This window comes from Bombina bombina, chromosome 1 (genome assembly GCF_027579735.1).
Source record: "Bombina bombina isolate aBomBom1 chromosome 1, aBomBom1.pri, whole genome shotgun sequence".
Classification (NCBI taxonomy): domain Eukaryota; kingdom Metazoa; phylum Chordata; class Amphibia; order Anura; family Bombinatoridae; genus Bombina; species Bombina bombina.
This window is the reverse complement of record NC_069499.1, coordinates 425006478-425025833: the sequence shown is the minus strand read 5'-3', so window position 1 is coordinate 425025833 and position 19356 is coordinate 425006478. Positions and strand designations below refer to the sequence as shown.

Sequence of the window (19356 nt, the reverse complement as noted above, 5' to 3'; positions counted from 1 at the left end):
GAAAAATAAATATACACAAAGTTGACTACCAGTGGTTTAATGCTTAACGTTAGGCATGTGGTATTTCAGCATAAAAAATATCTATAGAAGGAATCAGTTTACAACTCTTTCAAATTATCAGAACTATTATCAGAACTATCTGTCTAGTCCATAATCAGTTGGTCAGGCTCGGAATAAATTAATCTCATTTTGGTGGTTTTTACAGCACTTAGACTTCACCACCTCCGACAAGATATGCACAAACAATAAATTAAGGATGATATTTGAACCGCCAATAACTGTATTTACATGTTTCCAAAGTTATTTAGGATTCATCAAAATAATAGAGGTGCATCTCTAAATGTAATGATGAATGCCAGAATTTCTGAAATAGAATAAACAACAATTTGAAGTACCACTAAGATAAAAAAAAACATTAAAATGAAATATGTGGAATAAAAGCACACCTAATTACAATGGTGGCTCTATTAGTCATTTTATGTATATTGAAATCATCAATCTGGGAGCCACAGGGTTATTTTTTTGTTCATTGGCAAAGATAGTTCATATTTAAAATGATATATTTTTGATTAATTGTCTAATGATTATGTGGTAACCTAAATAAAAAAAAGGAATTCAGAAAACCATTTAATGAATAACTGCTTCCAATTATATTATTATTATTAATAATAATAAAATTAATATTACTATTATTTACACAGCACAATAACGTTCCACACAGGGGCAAAACTACAGGGGGTGCAGCGGATGCAATTGCAACTGGGCCCCCAAGGGTGGGGGCCAAACTTAAAAAAAATAATTTTTTTTTTTTTACAATAAAAAACGTTGACCAGCCACTGCCTGCACTGATATCATGTGAGAGTGACATGATGCTTCACTAGTGTCTCTGACTACAGGGGTTAGTGTTTTTGTTTTACCCATTGGTGTTTATGTGTATGTGTGTATGTATGTGACTGTGTGTGTATTTATGCATGTGTGCGTGTGTGTATGTTTGTGGAACCAGCAAATTACAGACCTTGTTACTACAGCATGGGGGGTGGGGGTAAACAGTGTAAGTCTATGCAGTACCACTATTTACAGTACGGGGAGTCACTTTATAAAGTACTGGGGCGGGTAGGATCAGGCCAGCCATCTCACCGGCAGATTACATACTGTGTCACTGACTCACTATAAACAGTACTGGTGGGTTAAACAGTGTCATTATATACAGTAAAAGGGGGTCAGACCATCTCACAGACTGTGGGCACAGGGTACCTCCTTTTGCAGACATGTAATCTGATTCACATTTTTTTCTGTGTTAAATGTAAAAAAAAAAAAAAAGATATGTATCAAATTCACTTTTTTTGGAGGGGGGGGGGTGGGGGCGGCGGTGGGTGGAACCTTTCTTAGATTCTTGCACCTGGGCCCTGTGGTTTCTAGTTATGCCTCTGGTTCCACAGGCTTGAATACCTGATAATTAGGGTATACATTACAATAGAATTAGATCTGGAAATATACAGGAGGAGAAGGGGCCTTCTCCACTGAGCTTGCAGTCTAGAGTTTAGTGGTGAGGGAGACAAAACCCTAAAGGTTTGCTTGACTGAGTTTGTAGAATGGTGTATAGGTGTGTGTGGGGAAGAACAATTAGGATGGAGATTGGTAGGATGGAGATTGTTAGGTAGTTTAAAAAGATTAAAGTTAAACCTAATCTATCCAGCTCTTTTACTGCCCTTAAAAGGGCATTCAGATCTTTTAAGAGTGCCCACCTTGATCTAAAAAAAATCACCTTAAAACGAAAAAAAAAACATTACACAAATAAACGAATTATCAAAAATAATAAAATATATTCTTATTCTAATGACCATTTTAAAAAAAACACCCCAAAATAAAAAACCTAATCTATAATAAACTACCAATAGCCCTTAAAAGGGCCTTTTGTAGGGCATTGCCCTAAATAAATCAGCTCTTTTGCTCAAAAATAAATACAAAGACCCACTAACCCCCAAACACACAAAATAAAAAAAAACTATCTAAAAAACCTAATCTACCCATTGCCCTGAAAAGGGCATTTGTATGGGCATTGCCCTGAAAAGGGCATTCAGCTCTTTTAAGAGTGCCCATCCTAATCCAAAAAAAAACCACCCCAAAAAACCTAACACTAACCCCTCTTTAGGTACTCACAGTTGTTGAAGTCCTGCTTGAAAGATCTTCATCCCGGCGGCTCCATCTTCATCCAGGTGACATCTTCACACAGGCGGTTGCATCTTCATCCATCGCGGGACCAGCATCTTCTTCATCCCTGCGGAGGATGAGCGGCGATGCGCGTTATTTTAACTAGGTAGTTAGTAAATAGTTAAAAACTATTTTTTACTAACTAGTCTACCTAGTTAAAATAAATAACTTACCTGTGAAATAAAAATAAAACCTAAGCTAGCTACAATATAACTATTAGGTATATTGTAGCTAGCTTAGGTTTTATTTCACAGGAAAGTTACTTTGTATTTAGATTTAAATAGGTAATATTTAGTTAATTGTAACTTCAATTTATTTAGATTTTAAATATGTTAAAGTTAGGGGGTGTTAGGTTTAGGGTTAGGTTTTAAGTTAGGGGGTGTTAGGTTTAGGAGTTAATATAGGTAAGTTACTTTGTATTTAGATTTAAATATGTATATTATTTAGTTAATAATTATAACTTTAATTTAGTTATATTTTAATTATGTTAAAGTTAGGGGGTGTTAGGATTAGGGTTAGGTTTCGGTTTAGGGATATTATTAGGGTTAGGTTTAAAGTTAGGGGGTGTTAGGTTTAGGGGTTAATATAGTTTAATTTAGGTTGTTGCAATGTGGGGGCTGGCAGTTTAGGGGTTAATAGGTTTAGTTAGTATTGGCAATGTTTGGGAACGGTGGTTTAGGGGTTAATAGCTTTAGTTAGTGTCAGCGATGTTTTTGAACGGCGGTTTAGGGGTTAATAGGTTTAGTTACTGTTGGCGAGTTGGGGGGTTGCGATTTAGGGGTAAATAGGTTTAGTTCGTGTTGGCGAAGTTTTAGAACTGTGGTTTAGGGGTTAATAGGTTTAGTTAATGTTGGCGATGTGTGTGGGGGTGCGGTTTAGGGGTTAATAGGTTTAGTTTGTGTCGGTGATGTAAGGGGGTACAGTTTAGGGGTTAATAGGTTTAGTTTGTGTCGGCAATGTTTTGGGACAGCAGTTTAGGGGTTAATAGGTTTAGTTAGTGTTGGCGAGTTGGTGGGGTGTGGTTTAGGGGTTAATAGTTTTATTTAGTGGCGGCGATGTGGGGGGTTGCGGTTTAGGGGTAAATAGGTTTAGTTCGTGTTGGCGAAGTTTTAGAACTGTGGTTTAGGGGTTAATAGGTTTAGTTAATGTTGGCGATGTGTGTGGGGGTGCGGTTTAGGGGTTAATAGGTTTAGTTTGTGTCGGTGATGTAAGGGGGTACAGTTTAGGGGTTAATAGGTTTAGTTTGTGTCGGCAATGTTTTGGGACAGCAGTTTAGGGGTTAATAGGTTTAGTTAGTGTTGGCGAGTTGGTGGGGTGTGGTTTAGGGGTTAATAGTTTTATTTAGTGGCGGCGATGTGGGGGGTTGCGGTTTAGGGGTTAATAGGTTTAGTTAATGTTACAGAAGAAAGAAGGAGTCAGCACACTTGGTAAAAGTAAACCAAACAGGAACTTTATTCCATAAGTCGCTACAATGTTGGCTGTGTGGTGGGTGCCGTTTAGGGGTTAATAGGTTTAGGTAGTGTCGGCGATGTGTGGGGGTGCGGTTTAGGGGTTAATAGGTTTAGGTTGTGTCAGCAATATTTTGGGATGGAGGTTTAGGGGTTAATAGGTTTAGTTAGTGTCGGCGATGTCAGGGAACAGTGCTTTAGGGGTTAATACCTTTATTATGGACTTAGAGTTAGTGTCAGGGAACTGCGGTTTAGGAACAATGAAAAATTCAGAATATAAATAATGGATCCAAAAATTCGGAAACAAATTTATTCATTTTCTGAATTTTTCATAATTTTTCGGGATGTGCCGATTCGGAAATTCGGATGCATCGAATTGCCGAATCGGCCAAAATTCGGCTGAATTCCGAATTTGTCTGAAGCGAAAATGCACATGTCTATCCTTTAGTTAATTTATTGTCTCCTCTGTTAACCCATTAGCAAGGGACATGATTTACTTTATTAGCAAAAAGATGCAAGCAAGCACTTCATTTTCTGTTTTACAAATAATAAATAAACATCATGATTTAAAAATGTTTTGTTCCTACTCAAACAGTTAAAATAATACATCAATAGTAATTCATGTCCCTAAAGTAATTGCTAAAATACTATTAGTTACATAACAGAGACACATGGCTTTTTTTAAGATGTGATGGAGAGAGATGGCTTAAAAAGATGACACATGGTATTTGTTAAATAATGCCGGCATTTGTTTAATGCTTTTAGTACATTCTGATAGCCTACCAACATTTTCTGCCACTCACAAATAAATATTGTTTTCAGTATAGACTAAATATAGGGGGTGTGAGAGAGTAGGTAATATTGCTAATTTGCTTTAAATGGTGCCACCCTTATAGTAAATATAAAATATAAAAGAAAGATAGAAAAAAATACCAGGGTATATAAGATTACCCTAGAACAGCAAGGGAATAAACGGCACACATAGAAGACTTTCAAAAATGTATTTATAATAATTTCCCAAAAATACACTTAAGTATATAGCGATATCTTATCTGTCAATATCAGTTACCACTAAAGACAGCAAAATCTAAAACATTTTAAGTGCACTTAGACCTAATACTTTCCCTATGCTATAAATTACAAAAAGACATCATAAACAATAAGGGGTTAACCAGAAAACTCATGTTTATAACGAATGTTACATAGAATCTAATGTTTATAGGACATTTATAGTAAGTAGGCAAAATACATGTTAAACATATGGCTGCAGTCCAAACAGAGGTGAACTATATTATGTATCAAAAAGCGCTTGTTTTTCCTCTTTATATATACCAGGGAATCTTCTCTTAAGGCAAATAAATGTGCCGCAAGTAGTACTGCTGGATAAAGAGTCTCTAGCAAGTGTAATAATTCAGTTGGAAAACACAGCATATACTTAGCTTAAGTCCTCCGGTTTTTGTTGTTTCCACTTGTCTTCTGCTTGCAAGCACCTGTGATGATTACTTAGCGTGTGACATCAGCAATAGTGGGAGTGGTCTCTCGTCACCAGGGACTATGAGTGGCTATAGACAGAAGGATCCATTTGAATCAATTTTGCGTTGTAAGTTTTGCCAAGAACTTTGACAAATGACTGTATCGCAAAGTTATGTATATGTTCACCTATCGTATAGGCACATCTTCCATTGCACTCCAATAGCACACTCCTCAAAACCACGTACTCCACTGTCGGAGTCACACCTGAAAGATTCGTAGCTCACTTTAAAGGTACAGCTGCATGTATAGAGCCAAAATGTCTCTGAAGAAACAAAAGATTCAGGGAATAGGCCTGGACAGGTGCACTAGAAATCCTGGCCCACGGTACATGCCCTGATGATCCCCTGTAACACATACTGGAGGTGGGGGAGAAACGTGCGTTGGCACTATGTGTTTATGAGAACCCAGGTACCTGTCGAATGTACCGTGGGCCAGGATTTCTAGTGCACCTGTCCAGGCCTATTCCCTGAATCTTTTGTTTCTTCAGAGACATTTTGGCTCTATACATGCAGCTGTACCTTTAAAGTGAGCTACGAATCTTTCAGGTGTGACTCCGACAGTGGAGTACGTGGTTTTGAGGAGTGTGCTATTGGAGTGCAATGGAAGATGTGCCTATACGATAGGTGAACATATACATAACTTTGCGATACAGTCATTTGTCAAAGTTCTTGGCAAAACTTACAACGCAAAATTGATTCAAATGGATCCTTCTGTCTATAGCCACTCATAGTCCCTGGTGACGAGAGACCACTCCCACTATTGCTGATGTCACACGCTAAGTAATCATCACAGGTGCTTGCAAGCAGAAGACAAGTGGAAACAACAAAAACCGGAGGACTTAAGCTAAGTATATGCTGTGTTTTCCAACTGAATTATTACACTTGCTAGAGACTCTTTATCCAGCAGTACTACTTGCGGCACATTTATTTGCCTTAAGAGAAGATTCCCTGGTATATATAAAGAGGAAAAACAAGTGCTTTTTGATACATAATATAGTTCACCTCTGTTTGGACTGCAGCCATATGTTTAACATGTATTTTGCCTACTTACTATAAATGTCCTATAAACATTAGATTCTATGTAACATTCGTTATAAACATGAGTTTTCTGGTTAACCCCTTATTGTTTATGATGTCTTTTTGTAATTTATAGCATAGGGAAAGTATTAGGTCTAAGTGCACTTAAAATGTTTTAGATTTTGCTGTCTTTAGTGGTAACTGATATTGACAGATAAGATATCGCTATATACTTAAGTGTATTTTTGGGAAATTATTATAAATACATTTTTGAAAGTCTTCTATGTGTGCCGTTTATTCCCTTGCTGTTCTAGGGTAATCTTATATACCCTGGTATTTTTTTCTATCTTTCTTTTATATTTTATATTGTTTTCAGTATAATTATATAACATTGTTTATGAAGGCTTTTTAACACAAATGTTATAAACCATGCATAAGGGGTTAAATGCTTGTAAAATAAATACTTTACCAAGACAATTCCTCCTTAGCAACTTCAAATGAGAGCTATCACAGCAGCAGTGAGAGCTAAGAACATTAAATCTGAGTAATGCACTGTCGATCTGCCTAGTGGAGGGAGGTATTGAAAAGCTGACAGCTCTTCCAGCAGCCAAACTAGAACAAGGACTGCTGCTACCCTGCATTGCATGCTCCAGCAGCTCTCTACATGGGGAACTGTGTAAGTGAGACCCAGCCCGCCCGCACAGGACAATCAGTGCAGAGTGGAGAGAGGCACTAAAATAAATGCCTCTTCTGCTGCTGATGCTGCAGACATTGTGCTCAAAACAAAAATTGCTGTGAACAATTGTATGTGGAAAGACAGTTGCAGCACAATATTTATGACATCCAGATTTACCTCTTCTATTAGTTCCCGCCCACAGCACAGACTGTCAGTTATTTTCTTGTACTAGGACTGTCATCCCCCCCAAGAGGCACATATGAGAGCTGCTTCACTTGGGGCTTTTTCCTGATTGACTTAATGATGAAACGTGACTCCTGTCCTGACAGGCAGTGGGCGGGCGCTCCATACAGTGACTTCTAAGTTGTTACGAAATCTAGGGAGGCTGAGATGGTCACTGTCTCTCTCCATGTATTTGCAGATATGGTCAGAAAAATTTGCAAGTTTTTTTTAAATTATTTTTATTTTATTTTAACATTATTTTCTTTTTTCTTTTCATAGCAGATGAGGCTCTGCCTCCCTTACCACCCCTGACTGTATGTCCCTGCACGGGACGTGATCACAGGTGCAGTCCTTATCCACCACTCATGTTTGTGAAATACTCAAAGGGAAGGTTTTAGGAAGTATCAAATATAACTGGCGTCTCATCCATTGACGGTTGCTCCAGGTTAGGAAGAGAGACACTAGCCCGTGCTTCATCACAGGGTAAAAATGTAATTTCTGTAGGAAACCTTGTTGTGTGCCAAGTTGCTTCTTTCCCCAGCTCCATATGCAGAGTCTCGGAATGTCGTATGGGACCATCAGAAGTTGATAACAACAACCCTGTTAGCTTTTCAACAATAAAGATCTGGTTAGATGTCATGTTAATAGAAGTGTTATTAATAAAAAGTTGCAGTGTAATAAGGGCTAAGACACTGTTTTAAATACAGCCATTAAAGCAGGAAAGCATTTTTCTTAAAGAATTGTAGTGTGATGCCAATGTATAAGTAAGTTTACCGGACAGTCTGCACATATGGTCCGTTGCAAAGTCTGACGGCGTCAGTGTAAGTAAATAACTCCTCGGCTGCAAGAGATATTTGGTCTTGATCCATGTAAGGTCCCAGGCACATTGCTTGCCAAGGGAGATATGGATGATGAGAAATATGGCCAGTAAAGATATTAAAGAGTGTCAACTGATACATAGCAGTATAAGTCAGTGGTCATTTTGGAACGCGCCCACTAGAGGTCCCAAAATTTGTCTTTTTAAATAAAAAGCACTGTACACTTCAATTTGAGGTCAGTTTGTTGAGTGATATGAATATGTAAATCTTACCACAATTAGTAGCCTTCCCTCTATAATCGTTAAATATATAATATTAAATGACTAACTATTTCTACAGAATGGTGCAAAACTACAAACACTCGTTATTTGTCTCTTTTTTTTTTACTTATTTTTATTTTACAACAGGGATATGACAATCTCATTCACATGTTTCTTGCACAGACAAAAGTGGTACAATCCGCAACTCTGGACTGGATTCAATAAAACCTGTTTGTGAAATTAAAATCTTGCAGACAAAAACACATCACAACTCAAAAATTGCTGAATTCATAAAGATTTGTACCTCCCCCCCCACACACACACACTTGTCAGATCAACAAATTGCAAGTATATATTGTAAAACCAATCTCTTCTCAGCACATATTGATAAAATGGGCACTACATTACAGAACAAACACATTAAAATAAAAAATAAAAATTATCTATAAAAATGTCCTATCTAACATATACCCAAAAGAAAACTAGAAAATAGTTGACAAGACATGAAATAAAAATAAAAATGAGAAATCTTGTCAGCTTTAAAATAGCAAGGCACAGCTACAAGACAAGATACTTTACAGAGGCATTATAGTCTTTATGAATTATGTATGCCATTCCTCTAGAAAATCCCCCTGATATCCCCAATGGTCAGCCCCTGGACACACCTTTTGTTCTATACATTGAGGCTATATTAACATACAGGTAGATTGCAAGTTATGCGCGCTATAGGGAATTTAACGAATGCAACAAAAGTTGTGTTACTTAACCCTCTATAGCCCAGCCATTACAAGTTTTGTGCGTGCGATATGGTTGTGTTGAGCTCCATACCGCACAAAATACAAGTGCTGTTTTGATGTGCTCGTGCATGCTTTCCCCATATATATCAATGGGGAGAAGGTGTCAGAAAAAAACCTGAAAAGCAGAATGAAAAGCTCTGTAACGCAGACCTATTGATGTCTATGGGGAAAAAAAAGATACGTTTAAACCTAACACCATAACATAAACCCTAAGTCTAAACACCCCTAATCTTCTTCCCCTGACATCGCCAACACCTACTTAATGTTATTAACCCCTAATCTGCCGCTCCCGATATCGCTGCCATCTAAATAAAGCTATTAACCCCTAATCTGCCACTCCCGATATTGTCGTCACTATACTAAAGTTATTAACCCCTATTCACCTGCACCCCAACATTGCCCACACTATAATAAATCTATTTACCCCTATTCCACTGCTCCACGACATCGCCACCACTAAATAAAGTTATTAACCTCTAAACCTCTGGCCTCCAACATCACTACCACTAAATAAACCTATTAACCCCTAAACCGCCAGCCCTCCACATCGCAACAACATAAATTAAACTATTACCCCTAAATCTAACCCTAAACTTAACCCTAACACTAACCCTAACGTAACCCTAACATCCCCTAACTTTAACATAATTAAAATAGAGCTAAATTAAAGTTACAATTATTAACTAAATATTACCTTATTAAAACGAAATACATATTCAAAATGGTGTCCCTTGCATTCCTATTGGCTGATTTGATTTTGGAAGTTCAAATCAGCCAATAGGATGAGAGCTTGTGAAATCCTATTGGCTGTTCAAATCAGCCAATAGGGTGAGAGCTACTGAAATTCTATTGGTTATTCAAACCAGCCAATATAATTTCAGTAGCTCTCATCCTATTGGCTGATTTGAACAGCCAATAGGATTTCAGTAGCTCTCATCCTATTGGCTGATTTGAATTTCCAAAATCAAATCAGCCAATAGGAAAGCAAGGGACGCCATTTTGAATTGTGTACCTTACATTGAAGATTCAGTATACGGCGGCGACCGTATGAAGAGGATGCTCCGTGCCGGATGTCTTCAGGATGGACCCGCTCCGTGCTGCCGGGATGAAGATAGAAGACAACGCCGGGATGAAGATAGAAGATGCGACCTGGATGAAGATGGATCCGCCTGGATGAAGATGGAGCCGCCTGCCGCCTGGTTGAAGATGGAGTCACCTGGATGAAGATGGAGCCACCGGGATAAAGATCCTTCAAGCGGGACTTCAGCAACTGTAAGTGGATCTTCAATGTCAATGTTAGGATGTTTTAAGTTTTTTTGTGTGGGTTTTTGTTTTAGTTTAGGGTTTGGGCTTTTCGTAAAAGAGCTAAATGACCATTTCAGGGCAATGCAAAAGAGCTAAATACCATTTAAGGGCAATGCCCATACAAATGCCCTTTTCAGGGCAATGGGTAGCTTAGGTTTTTGTTAGAGTTAGGTTTTTTTATTTTAGAGGGTTGGTTGGGTGGTGGGTTTTACTGTTGGGAGGGTCATTGTATTTTATTTTTTTTTTACAGGTAAAAGAGCTGTTTAACTTAGGGCAATACCATACAAAAAGCCATTTTAAGGGCTATTGGTAGTTTATTGTAGGCTATGGGTTTTTATTTTGGGGGCTTTTTTATTTTTATAGGGTTATTAGATTAGGTGTAATTCTTTTTTATTTTTGATCATTTCGTCTGTTATTTTTTGTAATTTAGTGTTTGTTATTTTTTGTAATTTAGTCTTTTTTATATTTGTAATTAGATAGTTTGTACTTTTTAGAGTAGTGTTAGGATTTTTTTAATGTGTATTTTAGTTTATTTAATTGGTAGTTAGTTTAATTTTAGTTTAATAGTTATATTAGTTTAATTGTTAGCTTAAACTTAGTTTTTTTTTTTAATTTGACAGGTAAGTTTTAATTTAAGATAGGGAAATTGTAATTTTAATATAAAGTTAGGGGGGGTCTTAGGTTTAGGGGTTACTAGTTTAAATAAGTTTATTGGAATGTGGGAGCTTTTGGTTTAGGGGTTAATAGGTTTATTTAGTATATTTTGTTGTGGGGGCTTTTGGTTTAGGGGTTAATAACTTTAGTATAGTGGCAGCGTTGTCGGGGAGCGGCGGAATAGGGGTTAATAATTTTTATTACCGGTGGTGATGTCAGGAACGGCAGATTAGGGGTTAATAAATTTAATTTAGTGTTTGCGATGCAGGAGGGCCTCAGTTTAGGGGTTAATAGGTAGTTTATGGGTGTTTAGTGTACTTTGTAACACTTTAGTTATGAGTTTTATGTAACAGTTTTGTTGCGTAAAACTCATAACTACTGCTCTCAGATTGCAAAATGGATCTTGTCGTATAGGCTGGAACGCAAGCTTTTTATTCTCACCGCAAAACTCGTAATGGCTGCGCTATGGGAGTCCTATGAAAAAAACGTAATTTTTACGTGTGTGGGACTGACGTTGCATTACAGGCTAAAAGGCTTTCAGTACCGACAAGACTTGTAATGGCTGCAGTGCTGTTTTTAAAATCTGAAATTACCATTTTTTTCAGTGTTAAAACACGAACGCAAAACTTGTAATCTAGGTGATAATAAATTCATTTTACAAATACAAACATTTACATAACCCTTTTTGTAAGTGTGTTCCCTAGGTGTTGTGATTGTAAATATTGTTTTTGTATGTGCGCAATGGTTCTCATTTGATGTGAAATATATCATGTACTGTATTTGGCATCTTACACAGCTATAGATATTAATGGCAGAAACGCCTACTAATGAATCTCTGTAAAAAGACAGTTTAACCCTTTAAGGACACAGCTTTCAGTTTGCTCAATTGTTTTATGACGGAAAAATTCCGTCATATGTCCTTAAGAGGTTAAGCAATGCTGATCTAACCTTTACAAATATTGACTCATGAACGTCTATGGCCCCCATTTATTAAATGCCAGATGGACAAGGTTCACTCCTGGTAACATTATCCATCCGGCATTGTGCAGCTGACCTGTCAATCATCCCAATCAAATCTGATCAGGGGGATTTAACTCCACCAGCATTGAGGTGACAGAGACATTAAGTAGCAGCTTCATAAATGGAACCTTATGAGGAAGTTCTCTGGGGTTGTGAGCTTTTCTAAGCTCCTGTCCTGAATCTCTAAGGGCAGTTTTTACCTTGAGAACACTGTGTCTCGCAAGGAGGTGCTACCTGCTTTTAAAGGGATATGAAACCCACAACAAAATATTTTGCGATTTAGACACAGCATTCCATTTTTAAAAAATTCCAATGTACTTCTATTAACAAATTTGCTACTTTCCCATGATATTCTGTGTTGAAGTGATACCTAGGTAGGCATCTGGAGCACTACATGACCGGAAATAGTGCTGCCATTTAGCGCTCTTACAAATGAATAGCATTCTTACAAAACTGCTGCCATATAGTGCTCCAGAATTGGGCCAGCAACTCAACATATGTCCCTGCTTTTCAACAAAAGATACCAAGAGAACTAAGAAAACAATTGATCATAAAAGTAAATTAGAAAGTTGTTTAAAATTGTATGCTCTTTCTGAATTATTCGTATCCCTTTAAGTATGTGAAGATGATGCATACATTACAATAGGGCTCACATATAATCAGAATAAAAATAAAAACAGTGTTTTGCAAAAATCGTATTTCCCCTTGCAGATTTCACAGCTTTTTCTTGCAAACTAAAAAGGGGTGAGATTTTGTCAAAATACACAAAACACATCTATACAAAAAAAAGTTGATTGCAAGGTACTATTCACTGGAAGCAGAGTAATCTGATCTGTATTGGCTGCAGGATTTAATTTGTAAAGTGCATCCTCTCCTCCCTGCCAACTTCGCTTTCCCTAGCGGTTTCCCTTTCCAGTGAGCTCTATTACATTCTATGTGAGGCATCTCACCATTCTCACCATTCGCAGAGACAGACACTTTTTTTTAGATAATTCCATAAGAGCTGTCCCTGCAAGTGACATGGTTTTCCACTAGTTGCCTGACGAAGTTTTGATCATCATTCTTTGTAACAAATAGTTATTGACGGAGCATCTCCATTAATTTCAATAGCACTAAAATAAGCATACTTTACACAAATATTATCATCAGAATGTTTATCCCGGTTGCAAGTAGGTGTTTTGACTTATTTATAGTTATTTACTATTTATTTATAAAATATACTGGCACAAAATCATAAGCAACAGGTACATTGCACACATGTCATGAATTCAGTTTTTGGAGAGTCTATAAGAACCTGTAAGACAATCATTCACAAAGATGTAACTGTTTATGATTTTCTCTTTTCTTATTGGCTGCTTATTTTTTTCTTCATTGTGGTCTAACAGAACCCTAGCAAACACTTGTTACATATAGGTATGTATTTGTTTACACAGTCCAAATGTAGGAAATGTAAAAAAAAAAAATGAAATATTGCAGATGTAGGTTGGACAGCCTATAGTATTCAAACACAAACTGTGGTGATTGGAATCCTGTTCATAAGAATATGAACTATATAGATGACATTGTGATCACACCCATGGTTTGTGGCACACACTGCACTAATTGGCTAAAATGCAAGTCAATAGATAATAAATAAAATGTCATGTGATCAGGAGCTGTCAGACTCAGAAGATGCTTAGATACAAGGTAATCACAGAGATAAAAAGTATATTAATATAACCCTATTGGTTATGCAAAACTGGGGAATGGGTAATAAAGGCATTATCTATCTTTTTAAACAATAACAAATCTTGTGTAGACTGTCCCATTAAAGGGACATAATACTCATATGCTAAATCACTTGAAACTGATGCAGTATAACTGTAAAAAGCTGACAGTAAAATATCACCTGAGCATCTCTATGTAAAAAAGGAAGGTATTTTACCTCACAATCTCCTCAGCTCAGCAGAGTAAGTTCTGTGTAAAAAGTTATACTCAACTGCTCCCAGCTGCAGGTAAAAAAATAAAAAAAAATGAAGAAATGAACAGCAGCCAATCAGCATCAGCAGTGCTGAGGTCATGAACTTTTACTGTGATCTCATGAGATTTGACTTGACTCTCATGAGATTTCATTGTAAACTTCCTTTACCTGATTGGTGAAATAAGATGAGAGTGCACGATGCTCATCCCTTCAGAAGTCCCAGGACAGACACACTAAAATGCTGCTTAGAAATCCTTTACAATGGGAGGTGGCTACTGAGGAACTTTTGAGGTAAAATATCTTTCTTTTTTACATAGAGATGTTCAGGAGATATTTTATAGTCAGCTTTTTACAGTTATGCTGCATCACTTTCAAGTGTTTAAACATTTGGGTATTATGACCCTTTAAGTGAGTGCAGTGATCTTGAACATTTACAGCTCTTATCTGTTATTAATTTGACTTTTAGTCATTAAAACAGTGACTGTGCACTTTAAATTGTTACCAGGATGAAGTGTCATCCTGGGTCACACATGCTAATGTGGTGTAACAAAATATATATGCCTTGATATGTTAACACATGAGTTGATCACTAACTTGTGATCAGAGTCTGAAGCAATAGACCCAACATTTTTTTGGTTTATATAAGTTTGGACTTTATATGACACCTGTGTTTTTTTACCTAATCACAACAGAGGGTTTTCAGCTGTTTCTTTTAGCTGTGTACGTGCTTTCAACTGGCTGAAAAAATATATATATTTTAACATAGAGCCATAGTTCTCAGTAAGTGTAAACAATTTCCTGAATACTTTTCAACAGGTTTCTGAAACTATTTTACAATCATCAAATTTGACATATTTGCAAGTATTCGAAGACAATTTGGAATAATTTGGAATAATTCTATTATGTTGCACGTGTGAAATGGCCACAAACAACATTTTAGAGGTGTATTTGCAAATATGGTCCAGATTCACTTAAGCTCTATTTATCACTATTGTATAGTTTGTCTGCAATGGATAGAATTTTAAATATGTATATGTACATTTGCATAGGCCCATGTATTAATTATGTGATATCCCTTACAGATAAAGGGATCTGCAGCAAAAATAAGAAAATGGATATCAGGACTTCTTAATCTAGACATGGGGCTCCATTTATTAAGCTGTGAGTGCAGCTTCAGAGCCCCAGTGTCTAAGACTGCTGCTTCTTAACCTCTCTCCCTCCTAAAGTGTGGCGGATTTCAATCGCCCCAATCTAATCCAGATGATTGTCAGCCCCTGCTCGCACACGATTAGCCACGCTCAAGCAGGGTTGGCAATGCACAAGCAGTGGATTGTGAATGCTGCCTGCTCACCATGAGGTCATGTGGATGAGGTTCATGATAGCAGCCCTTGAAGGAGCACATGGCATGTAGCAATCTTGCTCTGTAAATGTTTGTTTCAAATGGAATCTTGTATTTATGACCAGATTTTCTAAAGTAGCCATGCTTTTGTGACCAGGATTTCTCAAAGGGATTAAACCTTTATGACCAGGGTTTCAAAAGGATTGTGCCTTCATAACCTCAAAAACAAAAAATGTTCATGACAGTGCATTTTTCCTGCTTTTGTGGATGTGTTATTGAAATCCTGGTCACAAAGGTGCAATTCTGTTTGAAATCCAGGTCACAAAGGAGTGATTCCTTTTGAAATCCTTGTAATGAAGGTACAATCCAAGTTGAAATCCCAGCCCTAAAGGTACAATCCCACTTGAAATCCCAGCAATTTTGTAGCTACTGTATATTATTGCAATGGAATTTTTGAACTGTTGAAATTTTAGACGATGATTATATATTGCAGCCACTTTCTTCTTATAAAAACTTTGTTTTCTACTTGATTTCAGAAGCGTATGGGTGCGCTAAGTAGCCTGACACTCGCAATCCAACCTTTTGTATTACAATTTCATATTGTTTAATATCACTTTAACAAGCAAAAGCATATTTTAAGAAACTTTTCCAATTAAAGCTTGTTCACAGCTGTGGGCTTTTAGCAGTTAAATCCATTTTGGATTTTAATCATTCAAAAAACACTCCTCCCATATCAACTTAAAGGGACAGTCTACACCAGAATATTTATTGTTTCAAAATATAGTTTTGCATAACCAACACAGTTATATTAATACACTTTTACCTCTGTGATTATCTTGTATCTAAACCTCTGCAAACTGCCCATTATTTTAGTTCTTTTGACAGACTTGCATTTTAGCCAATCAGTGCAGGCTCCTAGGAACTCCCCGTGCGTGAGCACTGTGTTATCTATATGAAACACATGAACTAACACCCTCTAGTGGTGAAAAACTGTCAAAATGCCCTGAGCTAAGAGGCGGCCTTCAAGGGCTTAGAAATTAGCATATTAACCTCCAAGATTTAGCTTTCAACTAAGAATACCAAGAGAACAAAGCAAACTTGGTGATAGAAGTAAATTGGAAAATAGTTTTAAATTATATGCCCTATCTGAATAATGAAAGTTTGTTTTGGAATAGACTGTCCCTTTAACCCCTTAACGACCAAGGACGTGCCAGGAACGTCCTACAAAAAAAACCCCTTAATGACCAAGGACGTTCCTGGCACGTCCTCTGGGGTTTGAAGCTCTGTAAGCGATCCTGATCGCTTCCAGCTGTTTCCAGGGTATTGCAGTGATGCCTCGATATGCAGGCATCTCTGCAATACCCTTTTTACCCCACCGATGCAGATGAAGCCACTCTGTGGCCCTCTCTGCATTGAACATCGATGGCAGCAATCGTTGGTGGGTGGGATCCGATGTGGGAGGTGGGTGGGCGGCCATCGATGCATGGCTGATGTAAGAGGGGGGCGGGATCGTGGGCGGGGTAGCCGGGGGAGCGCACGGACGCGTGTGCGTATCACGGGGGTGGGCACGTGCACGGGGCGGGAGCGGGTGGGAACCACTACACTACAGAATTTTTTTGGAGAAAAGTGGGAGAGAGGGGGGAGGGAAGTTATATAAAAAGAATCTAAGGGATCTGGGAGGGGATGGGGGGGTTGGTCTTTGGGGGGGAAGCTACACTACAGAAAAAAATAAAAAAAACCGCAAAAAAAAATCATTTTTTCTGTAAACTGGGTAGTGGCAGACAGCTGCCAGTACCCAAGATGGCAGACAATAAGGTAGAGGGGGAGGGTTAGAGAGCTATTTGGGGGGGGATCAGGGAGGATTGGGGCTAAGGGGGATCCTACACAGCAGCATATGTAAATATGCTAAAAAATTAAACAAAATTAAAAACATACCTTTTATTTTAGTACTGGCAGACTTTCTGCCAGTACTTAAGATGGCGGGGACAATTGTGGGGTGGGGGAGGGAAGAGAGCTGTTTAGAAAGGAACAGGGGGTGTTATGTGTCAGGTGGGAGGCTGATCTCTACACTAAAGCTAAAATTAACCCTGCAATCTCCCTACAAGCTACCTAATTAACCCCTTCACTGCTTGGCATAATTCACGTGTGGTGCGCAGCAGCATTTAGCAGCCTTCTAATTACCAAAAAGCAACGCCAAAGCCATATATGTCTGCTATTTCTGAACAAAGGGGATCCCAGAGAAGCATTTACAACCATTTGTGCCATAATTGCACAAGCTGTTTGTAAATAATTTCAGTGAGAAACCTAAAATTTGTGAAAAAGTTTGTGAAACATTTAATATTTTTTTTTATTTGATCGCATTTGGCGGTGAAATAGTGGCATGAAATATATCAAAATGGACCTAGATCAATACTTGGGGTTATCTACTACACTACACTAAAGCTAAAATTAACCTTACAAGCTCCCTACATGCTCCCTAATTAACCCCTTCACTGCTGGGCATAATACACGTGTGGTGCGCAGTGGCATTTAGCGGCCTTCTAATTACCAAAAAGCAACGCCAAAGTCATATACAGGTGAAATTTAAAAATTAGAATATCGTGCAAAAGTTCATTTATTTCACTAATGCAACTTAAAAAGTGAAACTAATATATGAGATAGACTCATTACATGCAAAGCAAGATAGTTCAAGCCGTGATTTTTCATAATTGTGATGATTATGGCTTACAGCTCATGAAAACCCCAAATCCACAAGCTGTCAGGTCAGCAGTCTTTCCCATGATTGTGATTCCTATTGAACCAGACTGAGAGACCATTTAAAGGCTCAGGAACCCTTTGCAGGTGTTATGGCTTAATTAGCTGATTAGAGTGGGACACTTTGAGCTTAGAATATTGCACCTTTTCACAATATTCTAATTTTCTGAGATTGTGGATTTGGGGTTTTCATGAGCTGTAAGCCATAATCATCACAATTATGACAAATCACGGCTTGAACTATCTTGCTTTGCATGTAATGAGTCTATCTCATATATTAGTTTCACCTTTTAAGTTGCAGTAGTGAAATAAATGAACTTTTGCACGATATTCTAATTTTTTGAGTTTCACCTGTATGTCTGCTATTTCTGAACAAAGGGGATCCCAGAGAATCATTTACAACCATTTGTGCCATAATTGCGCAAGCTGTTTGTAAATAATTTCAGTGACAAACATAAAATTTGTGAAAAAGTTTGTGAAAAAGTGAACAATTTTTTTTATTTGATCGCATTTGGCGGTGAAATGGTGGCATGAAATATACCAAAATTGACCTAGATCAATACTTTGGGTTGTCTACTACACTAAAATAAAGCTAAAATTAACCCTACAAGCTCCCTAATTAACCCCTTCACTGCTGGGCATAATACACGTGTGGTGCGCAGCGGCATTTAGCGGCCTTCTAATTACCAAAAAGCAATGCCAAAGCCATATACGTCTGCTATTTTTTAACAAAGGGGATCCCAGAGAATCATTTACAACCATTTGTACCATAATTGCACAAGCAGTATGTAAATAATTTCAGTGAGAAACAGAAAATTGTGAAAAATTTAACATTTTTTTTTATTTGATCACATTTGGCGGTGAAATGATGGCATGAAATATACCACAATGGGCCTAGATCAATACTTGGGGTTGTCTACTACACTACACTAAAGCTAAAATTAATCCTACATGCTCCCTAATTAACTCCTTCACTGCTGGGCATAATACACGTGTGATGTGCAGTGGCATTTAGCGGCCTTCTAATTACCAAAAAGCAATGCCAAAGCCATATATGTCTGCTAGTTCTGAACAAAAGGGATGAATCATTGACAACCATTTGTGCCATAATTGCACAAGCTGTTTGTAAAACATTTTAGTGAGAAACCTAAAGTTTGTGAAAAAAATTGTGAAAAAGTGAACAATTTTTTTTATTTGATCGCATTTGGCGGTGAAATGGTGGCATGAAATATACCAAAATGAGCCTAGATCAATACTTTGGGATGTCTTCTAAAAAAAAAAATATACATGTCAAGGGATATTCAGGAATTCCTGAAATATATTAGTGTTCCAATGTAACTAGC

General features: G+C 37.5%; 1 protein-coding gene across 1 annotated transcript in view; it reads left to right on the top strand.

Moving 5' to 3' along the window:
- LOC128645393 (prolyl endopeptidase FAP-like) overlaps positions 1-7787 on the top strand; it is a 328887-nt gene extending 321100 nt beyond the window's left edge. The window contains exon 26 of the mRNA XM_053698376.1: positions 7386-7787. Within this exon, the coding sequence (XP_053554351.1) occupies positions 7386-7418 (33 nt within the window). The 3' untranslated portion in view covers positions 7419-7787. The remainder of the gene's footprint in view (positions 1-7385) is intronic.
- The last annotated feature ends 11569 nt before the right edge of the window (positions 7788-19356 follow it).